The sequence below is a fragment of the Urocitellus parryii genome, chromosome 5 (genome assembly GCF_045843805.1).
Source record: "Urocitellus parryii isolate mUroPar1 chromosome 5, mUroPar1.hap1, whole genome shotgun sequence".
Lineage (NCBI taxonomy): Eukaryota > Metazoa > Chordata > Mammalia > Rodentia > Sciuridae > Urocitellus > Urocitellus parryii.
Window position 1 is genome coordinate 90,935,334 of NC_135535.1, and position 23,096 is coordinate 90,958,429.

The following is a 23,096-nucleotide window of genomic DNA, read 5'->3' on the forward strand; positions in this document are numbered from 1 at the left end:
AATTGTAACATGGTTATGGCCAGCAAGCCAATTTATCACTTTGGGCATCAAGTTCCCTCAATTTTGACATGGGAAGGCTGGACAGACAAGGTCCTTTTATGATACTGTCTAGGATAATAAGATTAAAAGACTACTTTTTCTTTGAGAAGTCTCTTAAATCTCAAGACTCCCCCCCACCATCTCTTTCTGGTGCTGTGGATTGAACCCAGGGCCTTGTGCATGATAGGCAAAGTGCTTTACTCTGAGCGGCATCCCCAACTCTCAAGACTTTTCATTTTAGTGGAAAAAAAAAATTCTAACACAAGTAACTTAAGAACATCAACATTTATTTAACATGATAAAAAAGAAATGAGATATGAACATTTGCATTTAAACAATAGGAAGTAGCCTTTAATACATTACAAGTGCTCATTGCATAATATATACACAATGAACATAATTACATTTGTACACAAACTAAGTACTGGATTTGGAAACCTGCTTATTGCTATACACATCTATTCCAATGAAGTATAAGTCCAGTACTTCAAAATACCTACACTTTTAAATTTTTTTTTTTTTAAGAAAAGGTAAGCGATAACATTTGTGTTTAAGCTGACAAGAGTGTGGCAGTAACTGCTGACATTGCAATCTGACTGAGAAAGAATTATAGCAGAAAACAGGACATACTTTACTTAGCAATAATAAAATGGTATATTTTAAATATATATATATATAAAATTTTTACAAATCAAGTGTGAAACAAAGCATTGCAGTATCCAAAATCAGAAAGAAAGGAAAAAAAAAAGGAAAAAGAAAGAAAAGCAAGTCTCACTTGAAATAATAAGTAACTTTATGTACTGAAAAGCAAAAAGAAATATAAATTCACTTAGACTTAAGAAACATCAAAATCTGAAAATCAGCAACTAAGTAAGCTCTTTCTATAGACTGCACATTAAAAAGCACCTTTACTTATGTGCTCTGAAATCATAGCAGCAAGCTGGTGTCAGAATGATAACCTTGAGATTATGGAGTGTACATATGGGCCATTAAAGCTGTTTTGGAATAAACATTTTCCAGAAGTGGTAAAATGATGCTCTGTGGTTGAAAGCATCAAAAACTATGAATTTCATAGATTTAAAATATACTGTACAATATCTTCTTACATTGCCAAAGGTCCACGTCTTTAGCTGTGACTGGTTTCAACAGAAGTCAGTATAGCTGAAAAATAAGAAAGGGGAAATTACTTTGACACCTGCAAAGCTGATGAATGACCATGTCCCAAAGTACCTCACAAGGATATAATAGAACTGACAAGCATGGCCATGAAAATTCTAAAACATAATACAGTTAAAGGCCATTTTTCTTTATTTCCATAAGCCTAATTCACACAGTGAAAAAACATAATGCAATTAAAGCAATTCAAAATAAAAAAAATGTATCCACATTTGTTGCTGAATCCAAAGATCGACAAAATAAACAAAGGTTTGCATAACTTTCATAAAAAATGTAATAATATATTGAGCCATCTATATAGCAATATCATTTGTAAAGCTTTCTGAGTCTTGCCAAAATGAGTAGTTCAGAAAGATGACTTATGTACAATGGGAGAACATAAAGTACTATATGAGTTTTTGTGCCACTAGTTGTTTGTGGTAGCTGCATGACAAAGACACCAGAAGGTATCTGGCAACAGTTGTGCCTCATTCTAGTATGTAATGCCACAGGCTCTTGGGATAAAAATTAAACAAAATAAAATGCAGTAACAACTCCAGGAACTTGGAAATGTACTGGAGTTTTAACTCTGAACATTCTTTATTATCAAAAAGGTCTGTATAAAATGAAATGTAACCTGTTCATAAAATCAAAAAATAATATGAATGGCTCTTAATGCACATTTCTTTACTAAGATACATAGATACCACCTACTAACTCTTTATGTTGAAGAAATTAAGTGAACATCATGTTAATTTTTCCTTTGTCAGATTTTATTCTGCCACCAGTTGCTTTAATTCTAAAGTTTAAGTTAAAAATTTGTAAACAATAAGAAAACAAATAATCCAATCAACAAATGGGCCAAGGATCTGAGCAGACACTTCTCAAAGAAGGATATATAATCAATCAACAAATATATAAAAAAATGCTCACCATCTCTAGCAATCAGAGAAATGCAAATTAAAACCACTCTAAGATACCATCTCACTCCAGTAAGAAGCCATTATGAAGTCAAACAACAACAAATGCTGGCGAGGATGTGGGGAAAAGGGTACACTTGTACGTTGCTGGTGGGACTGCAAATTGGTGCGGCCAATTTGGAAAGCAGTATGGAGATTCCTTGGAAAGCTGGGAATGGAACCACCATTCGACCCAGCTATTCCCCTTCTAGGACTATTCCCAAAACACCTAAAAAGAGCATACTACAGGGATACAGCTAAATCAATGTTCATAGCAGCACAATTCACAATAGCTAGACTGTGGAACCAACCTAGATGCCCTTCAATAGATGAATGGATAAAAAAAATGTGGCATTTATACACAATGGAATATTACGTGGCACTAAAAAGTAACAAAATCATGGCATTTTCAGGGAAATGGATGGCATTAGAGCAGATTATGCTAAGTGAAGTTAGCCAATCCCTAAAAAACAAATGCTCAATGTCTTCTTTGAAATAAGGAGGGCGACTCAAAACAGAGCAGGGAGGAAGAGCATAAGAAGATGATTACCATTAAGCAGGGACAAGAGGTGGGAGGGAATGGGAGAGAGATGGGGAATTGCACGGAAGATGGAAGGAGACCCTCATTGTTATACAAAATTACATATAAGAGGATGTGAGGAGAAAGGGGGGCAAAAAAGAGAGAGAAATGAATTACAGTAGATGGGGTAGAGAGAAATGATGGGGGGGAGGGGGGATAGGAAGGGCAGAATACAACAGACACTAGTATGGCAGTATGTATAAACGTGGCTGTATAACCAATGTGATCCTGCAATCTGTACACGTGGGAAAAATAAGAATTCATACCCCATTTGAATCAAATGTATGATATATGATATGTTAAGATCATTGTAATGTTTTGAGCAACCAATAAAAAAAAAATTGTGAGGGAATGAGGCAAGACCTAGGCCATCTGTAATTTCAGCAAGCACTTGAAACCTGCACAGCCAGACAACAAACAAAAGGCTCTTCTAGGCTCTAGGTAAACACAATCGCAAATAAAAATTTTAAACATGATAAGACAACATAAATTTTTCTGGTTGAAAAAAAGGACAGGGCTGTGGCTCAGTGGTAGAGCGCTTGCCTAGCATGCACTGGGTTCAATCCCCCACACCACATAAAAATAAAGCAAAGGTATCGTGTCCATCTACAACTAAACAAATATTTAAAGAAAAGGAGAAAAAAAGGGAGAAAGATTAAAGCTGCTTTAATTAAAATCATAAATGGAAGTAGGTTCCAGAAAATAAGCACTGGATTGACTTAGGCAAGTAAGTAAATGTAATAATTTATTTTGAGAATCTAAAATTCAAAGAAGATGTTGATAATAATGCTCAGAATGTCTGTTTTTGATGCTTATAACTGGTTAACAGAAATTGGTGGTAATTTTAAAGCACCAAAAATTACTAGACATGGTATATACTGTGAGAAAAAAGATAAAGCTAAGATGCTCACTCTGTATCTCACAGTTTTACCGAAGAAAAAAATGTCTGTTTGTATAATTTTGTATAATTATACATATAATATAGTAACTGTCTATAAAGATAAAAAAAAATTTAGGAACATTGTTTAAGAAAGGTTTCCTCCTTCTCCCTATCCCCATCTGTGGCTTTTTCAGTTGCTACCTTGATTTAAATTAATTCATTATTTAGAAATAATTTCTAATAGATCTCAACTAGATTTAATAGGTCTTAAAATTCTATCAAGTTGGCTGAATCATAAACAATTTTTGTGCTTAAAATAATTAACAAATTCCAATTAGGTAGATATGCCGCATTAATTAAAAAACATTACACGATCGACATGTAATTCCTTAACAGCATTCTCAGATGTGACTATGCAAAGGAATGTTCCGTAGGAGCACAGCTGCATGATACTGTGAAGCTTGTTTTGGCACAGACCATTCCCTCCAAATTTTGCTGCTTTTATGGATGATAAAATAAGAGAGAAAATGCTGTCACAAAGCAAATTATTAGAAGGGGGCAATGTTCAAAATCCGAGTTACTGGCCATGGTTTAAACACATGGCCTCTTTTTCTGCTAATTATCCCTAATGTAGAGTCCAGAATTAATCCCAAATATTTTTTACAAAACAACAGATGAATAAAATTCATGTAAAACACTCTTTAACAGTAAACCACTAATATGAAGGGAAATGACATACTTCTGAGACTACACACACATGAAATGTGATCCTTCTGTGAGCTGCGGCTGAGTGGATGGAACTGGCGATGCTGAGGACTCAGGAGACGGGGACAGACTTTTCACTAAAACACACCAAGAAAACATATGAGAAAATAAGTATCTTTAAAACACATTTGGAGAAGTAAATCTTGATGCTGTGATCCCACAACTATCAGAACATTTACTGGGGAGGAAGTAATAACTGTTTGTGGGTTCTGTTATGATTTTCTAATAAGGCAACTGGAATATTCAGTATAAAATGTCTCCTGCAGCCTAGTTTAAAATTCATTCTTTTTCTTGTGAGGTTAGATTTCAGGTGTCTGTCCATGGGTTCTGTTGAGTCTTTTCTAGTTCATGTAGCTAGATACTACAGAGACTTAAAAAGTTATAGGTTTAATTTTCTGAATCAGGCCTGCTACCCAATAACCAAGTGGTCAGTAACAATTACAAAAGTACAACTCTTGTGCATGTTGTCTTTTAAGTAGTAAAGGTAAAGGAGACAGTGGTTAATATTTGTTACAAGGGAACAGGACTGATGACATACATATGCATGTTCTATGTATATAAAAGAAAAAATGCTCTGCCCAGAATTTTATACTTTTCCTAGGAAGAATAGTCCTGAATTACATTATTCTTATCTTTCCACAAAAGGGTAGGAGTTACGGAGAGGAGGATTATAAAGAATGATTTTCTTTGTTATGAAGTAAAGATAGAAAGTTAAAAATATTCACTAGTGCTATGATCCTACCCTATACTCTCACCCTCTAGAAACCATAACGAAGGAAAAGAAAGAAAAAAATATTTATGAAGAGTCTAAAAAATATAATGGCAGCGTCAAGATGTGGCTTACTGGTAAACAGCTCATTGCTTGCCTATCATGCTCAAGGCACTTGGGTTTAAACCCCACCACTGCACCCCATCTCCACTAAGAGAGAGAAGGTGGGGGAGGGAGGGAGGGAGGGAATGGGAGCATATAGTATAGAAAAAATGATTTATTTTGTAATATAATATGAATGATGATTTTCTACTATCAGAAAAAAATCCAGATGTGGATTATGGTTGGGGCTAGAGTAAACACATCCATTCTACTGCTTTAAATGTATAATTGTCCACATTCCCCAAAGTGTCAAGTTTGTTAACTCTCAGAGACTAGTCCTCAGAATAGGTAAATTTTAAGTACTGAAGGATCTTCTCATTAGAAAAAGCTTACCATATATTATGATTAAAAACTAAAATCAAATCAATGAGCCAATTCTTAAGCCAGAGCAGACTCAGTGGCAGGGGTTACCTTTCTTCCTTTGTCCAAATACACCCTTCACGAATATGCAAGTGGGAAGGAAAAGGTTCATTAATCTGCAGTCACTGTTCTTGAGTGGCTCCCTTGTTACAATATCCATATGGAAAAATAAATTTAGAAGTTCAGCAAAACAAGTTTAGAAGTTCATACCACTTTGAATCAGACCTGTCATACAATATCCAAGTGGCCAGTGACAATTAAAAAAATTAGAACTCCTATGCACTTTGCTTTCTAAGTGATATAGGTAAGAAAATCATAAAACATGTAGTATCTACCTGCCATTGTTTCATTTTCTCTAGAAAGCTCCGGAGTTGGTTCATATGAAATAACAGTTTCTTCCTGCTCATGAATATTGTTCTTTGTATCTTCTTCAGTATGGGCTTCTGGCTTATGATTTGTGATCTGTGTCTCATCTTGAGAGCTAATGGAAACAGATTGTTATTTTATAATTTACTTAGAATACAATTAATTTCTTCCAGTTTCTTATTGAGAAATTCTAACTACTCAGACAGGATGTCACCACTTAGATATATTTAACAAATGTTAACATTTGTAACTCATCTCATTTCTTTTTTTTTTTCTTTCTAGGAAACTCCAAACATAAAAAGATTAGAGCAAATAATATCAAACCTGCTACTTCAAGTTTAATAATTACCTATACTTTGCCAATCTTGTTTCATTTAAATCCCCCAATCTCCAAACTTGTTTTTTCCCTCTGGGGATTGAATCTAGAGGGATTTACCACTGGGCCACATCCCCAGCCCTTTTTTATTTTGAGACAGGGTCTTGCTATGTTGTGAGACTGGTCTTGAACTTGCAATTCTCCTGCTTTAGCATGCATCACTATGCCTGACTTGGCACAGATACTTTTCTTAGCAGACATGGCCAAACACTTTTCAAATTCAATCTTGCTAGGCATTGAAGAAATAAAGGTATAGCTATTGCCAGGTGCAGTGGCATATACACCTGTAACCCCAGTGACACTGGAGGCTAATGCAGAGGACTGCAAGTTCAAGGCCAACCTTAGCAAGACCCTCTCTCCAAAAAATATAAAGGGGCAAGTTAAGGAATGTTGCCAAAAAATTAAAGATAATCACCATTGTCTTTGGGACTCTCAGATAACCTAGTCTTCTGATTAGTGTCTATCATTTCACAGGGAGTGTTGAGGTACTTACTTTGCTATAGCTTAAGCTGTCATTTGACATTATTTTATTATTATTATTTTAGAAGGAGAGTCCACTGAGGCATTTTATTATATGTATGTTTTACATCCCTAGAAAAAGAATCCCAGGATTTTCCCTCCTTTGTGGTTTTGTCTTGCTTCTTCGTGGTCCATGATGCCAGCAGAGGTGGTCAATACAATGAAACCAAACTGACGGGATGGGAGCAGATTATTCTGCCATTTTTTTAGGTCTTGGAGCTGTAAATTAAATCTGGGGCTTATCACTCCACACTTGTTTAACCTGCCTGTGAGGTTGACAACAATTTTCCCAGCTCTGTGATCATCAATGATTTCAAATTCGCCAATGTAACCATGCTTCATCATCACAGTTAGAACCGGACAATGACTTTGGAGCACGGCCTAATAAGGACCTGGCATTTGCCTCTCTTTTTGGCATTGTTGATGCTCTTGAGAGCATCAGCCAGGACGTTCATTCGCACTATTATGGTGGCACGAAAAGATGGCGGAAAGAATATTATTATTATTATTGTTACTAATTTTGCAGTGCTGGGGATCAAACCCAGGGTTTCACACATGCTAGGCAAGTGGCTCTATCACTGAGTCACAAACCCAGTGCTGGCATCCTTATCTTATTTTTATTTTTTTAACATTTATTTATTTATTTTTATGTGGGGCTGAGGATCGAACCCAGGGCCTTGCAAATGCAGGGCGAGCGCTCTACTGCTGAGCCATAACTCCAGCCCCAACATCCTTATTTTTTGTGGTACTGGGGATTGAACCCAGGGGTGTGCTACCACTGACCTATATCTCTAGCCCTTTGAATTTTTTATTTTGAGACCAGTTCTTCCTAAGTTGCCCAGGCTGGCACGAAACTTGTGACCCTTCTCCCTTAGCCTCCCTTATAGGCCTGTGCCACCAAGCCTGACTGGCATTATTTTTTAAAGGTATTGTTTAGTGACTATTTCCCTGCATGCTAAGCATAGTGTTGAGAGCTATAAATGTATTTTCCTATTGGTGTTTTACCAGTGAAGGGCCTGCAGCTTGAGAAGATTATGTAAGTTGCTCAAAATCCTATAGCTCCTAAGCAGCTAAGGTGGGACTAGAATTCAATATTTTCAACTCTTTAGTGTACCATTTGTAAGCAGGTATACAGTTTTATAAATAATTTCTTTGTTTTTCTAAATTATTACCTGTATGTAATATCCTCAGATATTTTTTCTTTGTTCCTCTCTTTATCCATTGCTTCCTCAGAATTTATTCCATTTGGCTCAGGTGTGAAAAGCATTTCATAAAAAACATTTTCAGTTCTTTTAAACTACAGAATAAGAAGAAAATTTTTCTTTTCAAAGCATTCTTACATTTGACTTTAAAAAATTTAAAATGATTCCAAAATTCTTATTAAAAAATTATCCCCCCAAATTATACCCTATATTGAATATTTACTGACAACAAATTGAAATTTAACTCTATTAAAAAATTAACATTCTACACACTGCTAAGACGGAGCTGCTGGGATACAATATTCTTTGATTGGATTAATAGCAATTTATTCTAGTACTATGGATTCTTCTTTTTGGTGCTACTGGGATTAAACCCAGGGTGTCATACCACTAAGCGGAATCTCCAGCTGTTTTCATTTTTATTTTAAGACAGGGTCTACCTAAATTTTCCAGGCTGGCCTCAAACTTTTGATCCTTCTACTTCAGTCTCAGGACTAGCTGGGATTACAGATGCATGAACCCATGCCCAGTTAATTTATATTTAAAATTTTCAATATATTTTTATGTGGCTATATATCAATTAAAGAAAACCTATAATTTCATTTAGATATATGGCTTCTACAACTAAAAGGAACACTTTATTTAATCATACCACTTGATCTAATCTTAAATCCTAAAATCATCTCTACCTCTTTGCTGATATCCATATTTTGAGGATCATCTTCTTTCAGTTGAACACTTTCTGTTACAGCAGTTTCATGGTTGGTCTTTATATCATTTTCTCTATGAACAGCATCCAATTCCTTAACATTATCATCCTTCCTTCGAATCTGCCCAAAAGATATAGTACTGTTAAATTCATACTGCGCTTGCATGCATTTTATTGTGTGTTAGTTTTCAAACAGACTAACCAGAACAACAGAAATAAAAACAAAGCTGGACTCTATTCACAGGGAAGTTTTCTATGAAAATCAACAAAGGAAATATTCATTTTTTTCTCCACTTCTATTTTCTTTTTCATCCCTAGCACTGGGGATTGAACCCAGGGGTGCTTTAGTCAGTTACATCTGTAGCCTTTAAAAATTTTTTAAATTTGAGGTAGGGTCTAATTAAGTTGCCCAGGCTGGCCTGGTAATGTAGTCCTCCTACCTTAGCCTCTGGAGTAGCTGGAATTATAGGCATCACCACACCCAGCCTATCTCTTAAACCATCTACTTTGTAATTTGTAAAATGTGTTATTATTCAACTGTCAGTTTGTTTGTTTTCCATTAGCAAGGCCTATTTTTGATTACATAGAAAGTGGATGTCTATTAGGTCAGGGAAGCACTTTCCGCTGATGTATCTAGTTTATGCCACTCTATAGGAACTCTACCCATAGGTGACCACTGTCTACTAATAGAGATAGACCAGATAGAAGCTACTTAAAAGACCACTAGATTGCCATTTCCATTCATATTTATGAAGAGGGGAAATTTGAAACAAAGAAAATGGAATGGTGACTTTTATAAGGCTAAAACTGACATGTGAAAAATAGCTGACTTAGATTGTCTATTTAGAAGTCCTTTCCTGCTGTAGTTTATTTATTTATTTTTTGGGTACTGGGAATTGAACCCAGGGGCACTTTACCACTGAGCTACGTCCCCAGTCCCTTTTTTGAGACAGGGTCTTGCCAGCTGCCCAAGTTGGCTTGACTTTGAACTTGCAATCCTGCTGCCTCAGCCTTCCAAGTCACTGGAATTACAGATGTGTACCACTGTACCCAGCTTCCTGCTACAGTTTAGTTCATAATAAATTAGGACACAGAGAAATATGTGTAGTATATGGTTAAGGTTATATCAGTAGATTACAGTTAAAAAGATAAAATCCAAACAGATATCTGGGTATCCAAGGAATATTTTGGCTCTGGTCTCTTTCAGCCCAGTGTTATTTTCATTTTAGTAAGTTGTCTCATCTTACTACTATAAGAATTATAAAATACAAAATAACTATTTAAGCTGGGTGCAGTGGTATGCACCTATAATCCTAGTGATTTGGGAGGCTGAGGCAGGAGGATCAAGACACAATATAGCCTCAGCAACTTAGCAAGTTCCTAAGCAAGACCACCATCTCAAAATTAAAAATAAAAAGAGCTGTGGATATAGCATAGTGGTAGAGCACCCCTGGGATCAATCCTCAGTACCCCCAGAAAACAAAAACAACCCCCCAAAACTGTACTGTAGATCTTCAGAAACTCATTAATCACATGACATTAAAATACAAGTGATTTTTAGATTTATACGAAAGAATAACCAAAAGCAGCTGATGTACCTGAGTAATCCTGAATGGATTATCCCGTAAATTAGAAGGACTTTGTAGGGGTGACTGGTCTAAAGCACCAATAACATTTAATCCTTTCTTCTTTTCCCTTAGGCATGCTTGCTGATGTCTTCTTATTCTTTCCATTTGTTCTTCCACAGTCATCCTAGGTCGAGTACTTTCTGCCAAACAGAGCTGTTCCACTGCACTTCTTGGTCTTTCCTTGAAATTAAAATTAAACACATGAACACAGAGTAACTTCTGCAAAGGATGATGAACAATATTGTACAGTGTACTTATCTTGTTTTCATAATCAAAAGTGGAAGCTGGAGCTGGGCACAGAGGCACGTGCCTGTAATCCCAGCAACCTGGGAGGTAAGGTAAGAGGATCACAAATTTGAGGCCAGTATCAGCAACTTAGTGAGACCCTGTCTCAACATAAAATTAAAAACAGAACTGGGGATGTAGCTCAATGGTACAGTGCCCAGGGGTTCAATCCCAGTACTGAGAAAAAAAAAAAAATGGAGAGGTTTTGAATGTCAGTAGAGTAACACCAGAATACAGATTAAGTTATTTTTCCTTAACAGATAATTGGTGATGCATGATCAATAATGGAAAGGAAGAGAAAAAGGAAGATAAAAGGTGGAGGTGAGAGGGGAAGCATGAACGTATGTATGTGTGCATGGAGAATGTATTTTCTTGGTTGAAAAAAATTAAAACGTAAGAGGGTATGTCTCCTCTGGAGTAAGCTTACCGCAGGACCATAGCTGGGTCATATGGTGGTTCCACTCTTATTTATTTTGTACCAGAGATTGAATCCACGGCTGCTTAACCGCTGAGCAACCTCCTCAGCCCTTTTCTTTAAATTTTGTTTTGGAGGTGTACTGGGGATTGAACTCAGGGGTACTTGATCACTGAGATTCACATCCCCAGCTGTACTTTGTATTTTATTTAGAGACAGGGTCTCACTGAGTTGCTTAGCACTTCGCCTTTGCCGAGGCTGACTTTGAATTCATGATCTTCCTGCCTCAGCCTCCTGAGCCTCTGGGATTCCAGGCATGCTTCACCATGCCTGCTGAAATTTTTAAATTTAACCTTTTAAAATTTTGAGTTATAGGATCTCACTAAGTTGCCCAGGGTGGTCTCGTAACTTCTTGGTGGATTTTTTTTTTTTTTTGTATTGGGGATTGAACCCAGGGGATACTTTACCACTGAGCTACACAATTCAAGTCATTTTTATTTTCGACAGGGTCTTGCTATGTTGGTCATGATCTTGCTAAAATGTTGAGGCTGGCCTCAAACTTGTGATCCTCCTGCCTCAGTATCCCAGTAGCTGGTATCACAGAAATATACCACTGGGCCCAGCCTGGCCTCTTAACTTGAAATCCTCTTACTCAGTTTCTTGGAGTGCTGGGACTTTAGATAAATAAAGGGTTTTAAAAAGCTAAAAAAACCAAAACAACAAAACAAAACAAAACAAAAAACTAAAAAGAGGCCAGATGCAGTGATGCATTCCTATAATCCCAGAAACTTAGGAAGTTTGATGCAGATGAAACACAAGTTTAAAGCCAGCCTCAGCAATTTTGGGAGACCCTATCTCAAAAAAAAAAAAAAAAAAAAGACTGGAGATATAGCATGTAGTTCAGTGGTAAACCACTCTGGATTTAATTCCCAGTGCTACAAAACAAAACAAAACAAAAAACACCTAAAAGGTAAACAAAAAGTCTTAATGTGTAGAAGAGAATAGATGATTGCAAAGTTAACCACTTTAGCAGTATTTTCCTATAATTTTCATTTTTTTTTGTACTAGGGATTGAACCCAGGGGTGCTTGACCACTGGATTAGGTCTGTCCTCTGAGTGCTAATTCTCTAAATTAACCATCAAGTCACATTCCTAGCCCTTTTTTATTTTGGTACAGAGTTTTGTTAAGTTTCTAAGGCTGGCCTTGAACTTGTGATCCTCTATCTCAGCATCCTGAGCTACTGGGATTATAGGTTTGCACTACCATGTCCAGCTCCCATCATTTTTAGTAGCAGCTAATTTATGTGTGTCCCAAATATTTTCCATGCATATGCAAAAATGTTGTCACACTGTAACATCCTTTTCCAAGTTACAGTTCTGTACATAACTACTTTATTCTTTCTAAAGAATAAAGAGTCATATTTTAAAAATTATTATTGTGGTTGATCATTTTTCATGTTTATATATTATTGTTATATTATTTTCCATTACAAACAAACAAATGTAGACCAACAAATTTATAAGGGCTGGGTATATAGTTCAATGGTACAGCACTTTCCTACCATGTACAATGTTCTGGGTTTGATCCCCAGCACCACAAATAACAACAAATGCAATTTATAGACGTGTGTCTCAAATATTATGGAACTTTTCTGTTAAATGCATTGAAAGCATTTTCTTTTGGCATAGTATCACTTATAAAGGCGTTTCCTATGTCAAGGTTATATACCCATAATCTCCCATATTTTTTTTCCTCCAGTATTTGGGTTAAATATAAGTCTTTCTTCTAGTATTTAAGATAATTATAAAACAACATCTACTATAATCTTTCTGTTTGCTTTCAATACGCTTTGTATATTTCTTTTTCTCTTGATTTGCTATTTTACCATTATGATTAAAAAAAACAAAAAAACCTCCAACCCTTCCAATTTATAAAAATTGCCCCTCCCTCTCTTAATTAATACTACTGTAGAACCATGACCACTAATGTTCATACTGGTACATAGCTATGATTTTTATTCTATAATCATTATTTTTATAGGTCTTTATATTTTTATACTAATTGAAACTCCTTCCTCCCTCCCTTTCTTCCTTTCATACTAGGGATTGAATCCAGGGGTGTTCTACTTTGAAGTGACATCTCCAGGCCTTTTTATTTTTTTTATTTTGAGAGACAAGGTCTTGCTAAGTTTTCTAGGCTGGACTTGATTTTGAGATACTCCTGTCCCAGGTTCCTGAGTCACTAAGATTACAACTGAATGCTACTATGCTTAGTTTATATTCCTTGTATATAAATTTATCAGTTTTTTTGGCATATACTTTATGTATGTATATGCCATTACACTAATACCATTCAATAGCCACATATATCAGTCTTTTCTTTTTAAAAAAAAATTTTTTTTTAGTTATAGGTGGACACAATGCCTTTGTTTTTATTTATTTTATTTATTTTTATGTGGTGCTGAGGATCAAACCTAGTGCCTCACCCATAATAGGCAAGCACTCTAGCTAGCACTGGGCCAAACCCCAGCCCCTCAGTCTTGTCTTATACCCTAAAATTATCTTATTTATAAAGATAAAAAGTAAAAGTTTGCAATCCAGAGCTCTAGAGAATACTTAGGAGATACGTAGTTAAGAATTCTCAGCATCTTCCTGAGAATATTACATAAGTTTAGAATCAGACTGAATGAAAGGAGTCTCACATGAAAATGTAAAATATAGGATTTATTTTCCTGTCCCAATTCACATTTTTCAACAATAGCTAAAAGGCACTGCAACTTCAGGATAGTTAGGAAATCCATTAAATTTTGAGTGGCTTCAGGATATATCTGACAGGTTTATCAAGGAAATTCTTATTAGTATTAAGAGATGAACTATAGGGCAGCCAACAAAGAATAGATTCCATAACACTGGAGACTACATGTGAAGGCTGATTAAAAAAAGATATCTTGATTAGGCCTGCCCTCTGAGGTGCTAATTCTGTAAATGTAATTGAAAAAATTACCAAGTTTTTCTTAGAGTATCTAAATAGAATTCTGATAAAAGGCTATAAATAGAAAAATAAAAGAAAACAATAGATACGCTTGAGAATCTAATTTCCAGAAGCTAATTTCTAGTTAAATACCGTTCTTAGATCCATCATCTTCTTAGTTTTCCTCAAGGTTACATATGAAGCTATTGTCGAAGATTCGGGTGTAGGTGATTTTGTTCTTGGAGGAACTATTCCAACAGGAAAGTGGGAACCTGAAAATTAAAATGGCATTAAGTTCTATAAAACATCATTTTATAAACATGGCTTTCTTTTGATATACTTAATTTCTGTGGCTTTTATTTAATTGTGTATTTTCTGTGTTGTTGGGACTAAACTTTGCACATGGTGGACAAACACTCTACCACTGAGCTACACCCCAGCCCTCTGGAAGATTTTACAATCAGAAGGCAAATTTATTATTTGAAAAGAGCCATAAGATAGTCAATTATATTACAAGAAAAATTTAGGGTTAATTTACAAATAAAGTTTTACAGATTGACAAATGACATTAAATCATTAACTATATATAAAATACTCTTTTTTTTGTTGCAATGGTACATCTCCATTATCATCTTAACTAGTTAGTATAATGCATTCACATAAAACAAATTATGAAAGTTATGGCCCACCATTCAACTGAACAATTTGTTACTGTCCTGTGAATCAAATTCCTGAAGAGGGAAGTAGGGGTTGTTGATATAATAGATACTATTCATTAACGAGCTATTGGTTATTTGGAAGTTTTGTTTTGTTTCATTTGTTTGGTACTGGGGATTGAACCCATGGATACTTAACCACTGAGCCACATCTCTAGCCCTTTTTATTTTTTATTTTGAGACAGTTCTTGCTAAGTTTCTGAGGCTAGCTTTGAATTTGCAAAACTCCTGCTTCATCTCCCGGAGCTGCTAGGATTATAGGCATGCGGCACAATGCCCAGCCCCCAATTCTTTTCTTTATTTTTGAGAAAGGGTCTTGCTAAGTCCCTGAGTCTGGTTTTAAACTTCTGATCTTCCTGCCTCATCCTCCCAAGTCACTGGGATTACAGCTGTGTGCCACTATGCCTGGGTGGATATTTGGAAATTGATAATGATTCTTGCATGAATTTTGTTGCCTATTTTGCAATGTCTAGTTCAGTCTGGATCTACCATTCACTCAGAACCATGGGCTGCATATCACAATTATCTCTTTGGTTTCTAATATGTTCAGGTTAACCACAAAGATCCCAACTTCATTTTCATGTCATCTCTGGTATACATACGCAAAATATGGATTCCTGCTCATACAAACATAAAGCAAAGTACTAGACCATAAGAGGTTGGAATGTGTTGAACAGATTTTTGGCTGAATGATTCCTTTCACTGACTATATCAGAGAAATTCCCTTCGTTTGGTATGTTTTGACTTTTGGTTTTTGATTTTAGAATGTTTTAGAATACACATGCAGGAATAAATTATTTAATTATTTTTAAAGGAATAAATTCTATAACTGAATATATGAGATAAATTATAACTCAGAATAACTCTTGCCCTCTTGTTTTCCATTCTGCTGGGTGTGGTGGCACACACCTGTAATCCCAGCGGCTTGGGAGACAGAGGCAGGAGGATCGAAAGTTCAAAGCCAGCCTCAGCATCTTAGTGATGAAAGACCCTGTCTAAAATAGAAATAAAAAAGGCTGGGGATGTGGCTCAGTAGTTAAGATCCCCTGGGTTCAATCCCTAGTACCTAAAAAAAGAAAAAAACAACAAAAAAAACCTCTCCCAGCATTACCTTTAAAACCTGTTCTTGGGGCTGGGGTTGTGGCTCAGTAGTAGAGTGCTTGTCTAGCATGCGTGAGGCACTAGGTTTGATGCCCGGCACCACATAAAAATAAAAACAAATAATAAAGGTATTGTGTCCATCTACAACTAAAAAAAAAATCCTGTTCTTAATTCTCCCTGATCTTATCTCTTCTTTTCTCTTCAGAAGTTAATAGCTACTGAATTACATGTCTTTCTAACGTTGAGTCTCTGAAAATGATACCCCAAAGTAAAGGTCTCAGAAGCAAAAATTTTCCCTGACTTCTTGTCCTCCTGTTTCTTATTCCCCAATTCTCCATCAATGAAGGCCTTAGAAACTAGAATTCCCCTTCCCTAAGACAGATCACAGTAACCAGAACCCTTGTTTTCCCCAAAGTCAATCATAAAACCTAAACATATATTAGCAAAGAAAAAAAAATTCTGAGCTACATATTTGAGTAGATCATAATATCTCCATCTGGAAAAGGTGTTGTCCCATATTTGGAAGGAAAGAATGTTGCTCAAAGAGGCCAAGAAGAATCTAAACAGACAGGCCTTGCTAGGTTCCCCCTACCTCCCTCATTTATTACTGTTTGATAATTCTTTTTGTCCAACCACAGTTCTACAAGGATGTACATGGGTTCACTGAACCTAAGCAAAAAAAATGGATAGTTTACCATTTGTATCTTTAATTTGAAGGCTTGGTTCACTATAAAACTATCCTCATATAAATCTGTTATGCTTTTTTTCTTGCTAACCATTTTTTGTTAGAAGGGTTGTTGGCTATTGGCTATGACCCTCTGAATTCCTAAAATATACATTTCATTTTGCATATTTTAACATATATATATATATATATATACACACATATATATATATCTATATATACATACATATATACATTTGAATAAAAAAAAGACCTGGTGATATAGCTCAGTAGTAAAGTGATCGTGGGTTCAATGCCCAGTATGTACTGTGACCCCAAGTCAATTTTTAGTATCTTTAAGTTTTACAGGATTTTTTTCATTGTCTGGCACTGGGGATCAACACAGTGGTACTTTGCCACTGAGATACATTCCCAAGCCGTTTTAAAATATTATTCTGAGACAGGGTCTTAGTAAATTGTTTAGACTGGCCTAGAGCTTATGATTCTCCTGCCTCAGCCTATCGAGCTCCAGGATTACAGGTTTGTGTGCCATTATACCTGGCTGGAGGGTTTGTTTTTTGTGGCACTGGAGATTGAACTCAGGGCTGAGCATGCTAGGCAAGCACTGAGTTACACCCTCAGCCCTATTTGTTTTGAAACAAGGACTTGCCAAGTTGCCAAGGCTGGTCTCAAACTTGTGATCTTCCTGCTTCAACCTCCGGAGGAGCTAGGATAATAGGTGTGTGTTTACACATGATGTTCTGGATGATTTTTATAAACACTACATAGCTGTATTTAATCCAGTTTGACAATCTTAATTTTTATGGTATTGGGGACTGAACCTAAGGCCTCAAATATGCTAGGCAAGTGCTCTATCACTGCACTACATTCCCAGTCTTACAAAGTTATTTCAAGTGAATCATTTGATTTAATTTGTTATAATTTCTTTTGTTTTTGGTACTGGAGATTGAACTCAGGGGTGCTATACTACTGAGCTACATCCAAATTCTTTTTATTTTGATACAAGATCTTGCTAAGTTATTGAGGTTGGTCTTAAATTTGTAATCTTTTTGCCTTGTCTTCCAAGTTGTTGGAACATTGCCCAGCTTAGTCTGTTGTCATTTCTGATATACTTAGATTTATTTCTGCTAATTTAATTTTGGCTTTGCATTTTTTCCATCTTCTAATTTCTCCTCTTTCTTCTTTTGGATTATTTTGCCTTCCTTTTGTTTCTCTACTTTGGAAGCTGGAGAAACTTTTAATTTTATATCTAATCATGTATACTTAAACTGATTAATGTCTAAAGTTAGTAAAGATACTATCCTCTGGAACAAAGTAGAGCCCTTATATTAATACTGATGAACATCCTTCTGATTTTTTTTTTTTTTTTGGTGGTGCTGGGGATTGAACCCAGGGCCTTGTGTATGTGAGGTAAGTACTCTACCAATTGAGCTATATGCCCAATCCCCTCCTTCTGATTTTTATGCTCTTTTGTCCACTATTAAACTTTTTAAGCTCCAGATTACCTTGTGTGTGTGTGTGTGTGTGTGTGTGTGTGTGTGTGTGTGTGTGTATGGTGCTGGGGATTGAGCCTACAGCCTTGAGTATACAATGCCAGTACCATACCACTGAGCTACATCCCCAGCCATGAAAAAATACAGTTTTACTTGGGTTATATACAGTTAATGTTGTTTAGGTTTACTCATTTATTTACTACTTTAATTCCTTCTTAGACTACCATATCTGATTACATTCCTTCCACCTAAAATACCGTAGAACTCTCTTAACTGACATTCAGTAAATGGAAAACTCGCCTGGTTATTATTAGTCTTTACCAAATGACCCAAGTTTTGAAAAAAACAAAAATGTATATTGAAAGTACAGATCTTCAGTGTGAAACCAATGAGGTTTTTTTCTTTTCTGGGGTACTGGGGATTGAACCCAGGGGTGCTTAATCACTGAGCCACATCCCCAGCCCTTTTTATATTTTAAGACAGTACCTCACTGAGTTGCTTAGGGCCTTGCTAAGTTGCTGAGGCTAACCTCAAACTTGTGATCTTGCTGCCTCAGCATCCTGAGTTGCTGGATTATAGGCATGTGCTACTGCACCTGGTTTGATGAGATCTGGATAAAAGTACAAGTTTGTGTAATCATGTCAACCAAGATACAACTATCTACATCCCCAAAAAGGTCGTCTGTCAATCCCCACCCTTTACTAAAGGCAAACACTTTTCTATATTTATCACTAATAGATTACTTCTACCTGTTCTCAAACTTTATAAAGGGAACCACACAGTATGTTTCTCTTGTGTTAGGCTCCTTTTAACTTAACAATCTTTCTTTCTTTTTTTTTATTTTTTAGGTGTAGTTAGACACAATGCCTTTATTTTATTTATTTATTTTTATGTGGTGCTGAGGATCAAACCCAGGGCTTTGCACATGCTAGGTGAGCACTCTACCACTGAGCCCCAACCCCAGCTCCAACATTCTTTATTTTGATATTTATGTGTTGCTAAGATTCATACATGCTGTACATATCTGAGTAATTTAACTGCTGAGGAATATGTCACTGTGTGAACATCAGTTTATTAATCACAGTTATCTCCAGTTTTTATCTATTGTGAATTAAAGCTGCTATACAATTATAAAATGTACAAGGTATAAAAATGTCTAAGTCTTTCTGAGAATTGATGTTTCCAACTACTTATTTCCCTTTCTCCTTCCTTTCTTTTCTGTTTTTTTTTTTTTAATGGTATCATGTGTACTGAACCTAGGGGCACTCTACCACCAACCTACATCACCAGCCCCTTTTTATTTTGAGACAGAATCTTCCTAAGTTGATTAGTCTGGCCTTGAACTTTGGATACTCCTGTCTCAGCCTCTCCTGAGTTGCTGAAATTAAAAGCATGTGCTACCGCACTGGCTTTACTTTTCTTAGGTAAATATATAGGAAATCATATGATAACTAAACATCTAAATTTATACTTGATCTTAAGTCAAAAGGCCAGTAAGTGATGAATATTTAACTTTATAAGAAACTGTCAAACTGTTGTTCCATCTTATACTTCCATCAGAAATGTGTGACTTCTAATTGTCTTACATCCTAACCAATACCAGTTGGTATCAGTCTCAGTTTAACCTTTCTAGAGTGTAAGAATTATGGTTTAAAATTGCATTAAATTTACATTTGCTTTACAATTAGTACGTTCTAATTTTTTTTGTGTACTTACTAATCATTTGTATATCATACTTGTTAAGGGCCCAACTCTTTTGCTCATTTATTACTGGGTTGATTGTCTTTATTAGTAATTTGGGGAGTTGTTTATATACTCTGGACATAAGGTTTCTGTCAAAACATGTATTGATAGTATTTTCCCTTATTCTGATGGGCAGAAATTTTACATTTGGATGAACTACAACAAACCAGTTTCATTGAAAGTATAGTCCTTTAAGAGTCCAACTTTATTTATTTTTTTTAATAATTTTTTTTTTTAGAGAGAGAGAGAGAGAGAGAGAGAAAGAGAGAGAATTTTAATATTTATTTTTTAGTTTTCGGCGGACACAACATCTTTGTTTGTATGTGGTGCTGAGGATCGAACCCGGGCCGCACGCATGCCAGGGGAGCGCGCTACCGCTTGAGCCACATCCCCAGCCCCAAGGGTCCAACTTTATTTGACAATGTTTCCTAACAAGATTCCTAATATGTTCAGGCTCTGGACTTTGTCCTGTTATAAGATGAAAGCTGACTCTAGTGCTCCACTTTAACTTGTAGATCCTCATATAATTATTGGTCTCTGAGTACTCCTTTCTTTATTTTTTCTCAATTGGCTGACATTTCTAAAACAAACAATCAAACCCCAAAACAAGGAAAAAAATATTAAAAATGGTATTGGGCTGGGCACAGTGGAACATGCCGGTAATCCCAGCAGCTTGGGAGGCTGAGGCAGGAGGATTGTGAGTTCAAAGCCAGCCTCAGCAATGAGGTGCTAAGCAACTCAGCATAGATCCTGTTTTGAAATTAAAAAAAAAAAAAAAAGGCTGGGGATGTGTGGGGATGTGGCTTAGTGGTTGAGTGCCCGGAGTTCAATCCCTGAACCGCCCCCCCCCCTAAAAAAAGCCGTTGGTCTGCATTTGTAATCACACACTGTTGGAGAACTGGCTGAAGTTGAAGTTGACCATATTACCAAAAATATTATTTTCCTTTGCTTGTAGTCTAGCTCCCCCACATATCTATAATAATATCCATCAAATGATAAAAAATAAGACTATGGCTTTTTAGTTTATGTATAGAAAAGTAAAATATTAATAAAGATTTCAATGAAGAGAAGATAAAATTTAGGAAGAGAATGAGAAAAATATAAATATCAAGTTTTGCTGAGTCTGGTGGTGTACACCTGTAAGTGTACACCAGGGAGTCTGAGGCAGGAGGATCACAAGTTCCAGGATAGCCTCAGAAATTCAGTGAGACCCTAAGCAACCTAGTGAAATCCTGTCTCAAAAGAAAAATTAAAAGGCCTGGGAATGTAGCTCAGTTGTAAAGCACCCCTGGGTTCAATGCCTAGTCCCATATATATATATATATATATATGTTTAGCATGCAACAAGGTCCTGGGTTCAATTGCCAGAAACCCCCATCCCAATGTGATGTTAGATGACCCAGAAAAATACTCCAATTATGGAAAAATCTATGTGAACATTACCTTTTATGTGTTTTTCATACTTAACTTTATGATCCTTCAGCAGACTATGAGAATCAGTCAGGAAATAATAAATAGCATTTATTTTTATGAAAGTTTTTATACTTTGCCATCTTTGCTATATCTTTGAATAAATATGAAAACATACACACATGTACTTTTTTTGGTGAATCATTTCAAAATAAGCTGCCAATACTTTTCTCTTTAAGTTTTTCAGAATTCACTTATATTTTTCTACATAACCACTGTAATATGATCATGCTATTAGCTAACATCCAGAACATGTTTATATTTCCGGAATTGTCCCAAGAATGTTTTTATAGTTCTTCCTTTTTTTATTGTTAAATAATTTTTTAGTTGTAGATAGACATAATACTTTTATTTTATTTATTTTTATGTGGTACTGAGGATTGAACCCAATGCCTCACATGTGCTAGGCAAGCATGCTAACACTGAGCTACAACCCCGGCCCATAGTTCTTCCTTTTAAATAATGTTCCAGACAAATTTCAAGCACTACTTCATAATCTTTGTTTTTTTTTTTTTTTTTTTTTTTTTTTTTTTTTAAAGAGAGAGTGGGGAGAGAGAGAGAGAGAATTTTTTTAATATTTATTTTTTAGTTCTCGGTGGACACAACATCTTTGTATGTGGTGCTGAGGATCGAACCCGGGCTGCACGCATGCCAGGCGAGCGTGCTACCGCTTGAGCCACATCCCCAGCCCATAATCTTTGTTTTTGAAGGGATTGAACCTATGTGTTCCCACATGCTAGGAAAACTCTCTAGCACTGAGCTATATCTCCAGCCTGAGTTTTTTCTTTTAAAATCTTTTTAATCTAGAAGAATCCTCTTGGCTATCCTTTTCTTTACGACACTGACTTCTTGAAGAATGAACAGCATTAAACATTACCACCAGAAGAGTTTGTATAGTTAAGAAAAAGTATTATTTTGAAATTTATTTTTAAACAAGTGTGTGAAAATTTGTTTTAGCCATTGTGCTCAAGAATAATTTGAAATTGGAAAAAATAACTCAGTAAATGCAAAGCTTTTAAAAAGTTTGGCATCAACTTATTTTTCAGTAAAACCTAACCTGATCTGATACTTTTTAGTCTATATTCCACTTAAGATGACTATTCCAGACACATCAATGAGTTTAAAAAAGGGTGCTGCCTCATGCCTATTTAAGATGACGTATGGTTTTTCGTCAATGTTATCTTCCTAATATCTGAAAATTTCCCAAATCAGAAATTCATGAGACTCCAAAAGTTTCAGATAAAGGACTGTGAATCTGTATGGTTACTGGGTCAACATGTAAACTGAATGTAATACTAAGGTATCTGAAAACAAAACAAAAAATGGAGATAAAACATATCTGACCTTTAATAACCGGAGTTTCCATCTCTGAAACAGGTTCTGATTTTTCTTCTCCATTAGATTCATCAACCTCTGCCACTGTTGTTAACTCTGGTTCACTCTTGTAGAGTCTATAGTCTGGACCCTTGAAAAGAAGACAAATAATAATTAAAAAAAAAAAAAAAGCAACAAGTTTCTTTCTTTCTTGTGATTCTTGGGACTGAGCTCAAGGGCATATGAACTATACCCTTAGTCCTTTTTACTTTGTGAGAAGAGTATCATTAAAATTGCCAAGATTGGCCTAGAAATTTGTGAGCCTCCTACATCACTGGAATTACAGTCCTGTGCCACTAACATCTGGCTATAAATTCATTTAAAAATTTTTACCATTAAAAAGACTCAAATCAAACTCTTAAAAACTACAAGTCCCAGTTGGCTATCCTGGATATAACAGAACTAATACATAAAGAACAACTAAGTAGAAAAAA

The 23,096-nt window shown here is 35.7% G+C and overlaps 1 protein-coding gene and 1 pseudogene across 1 annotated transcript in view; both read right to left on the bottom strand.

Annotated features, from left to right (window-relative positions):
- Positions 1–815: 815 nt before the first annotated feature.
- Positions 816–23,096, bottom strand: part of Plekha5 (pleckstrin homology domain containing A5) — a 233,190-nt gene continuing 210,909 nt past the window's right edge. The window contains exons 21-28 of the mRNA XM_077798245.1: positions 22,633–22,753; positions 14,234–14,352; positions 10,380–10,589; positions 8,762–8,902; positions 8,043–8,167; positions 5,945–6,090; positions 4,353–4,455; positions 816–1,200 (exon numbers count right to left, since the gene is read on the bottom strand). Coding sequence (XP_077654371.1) covers positions 4,361–4,455; positions 5,945–6,090; positions 8,043–8,167; positions 8,762–8,902; positions 10,380–10,589; positions 14,234–14,352; positions 22,633–22,753 — 957 coding nt within the window. The 3' untranslated portion in view covers positions 816–1,200; positions 4,353–4,360. The remainder of the gene's footprint in view (positions 1,201–4,352; positions 4,456–5,944; positions 6,091–8,042; positions 8,168–8,761; positions 8,903–10,379; positions 10,590–14,233; positions 14,353–22,632; positions 22,754–23,096) is intronic.
- LOC113185004 (small ribosomal subunit protein uS8 pseudogene) lies at positions 6,943–7,328 on the bottom strand (annotated as a pseudogene).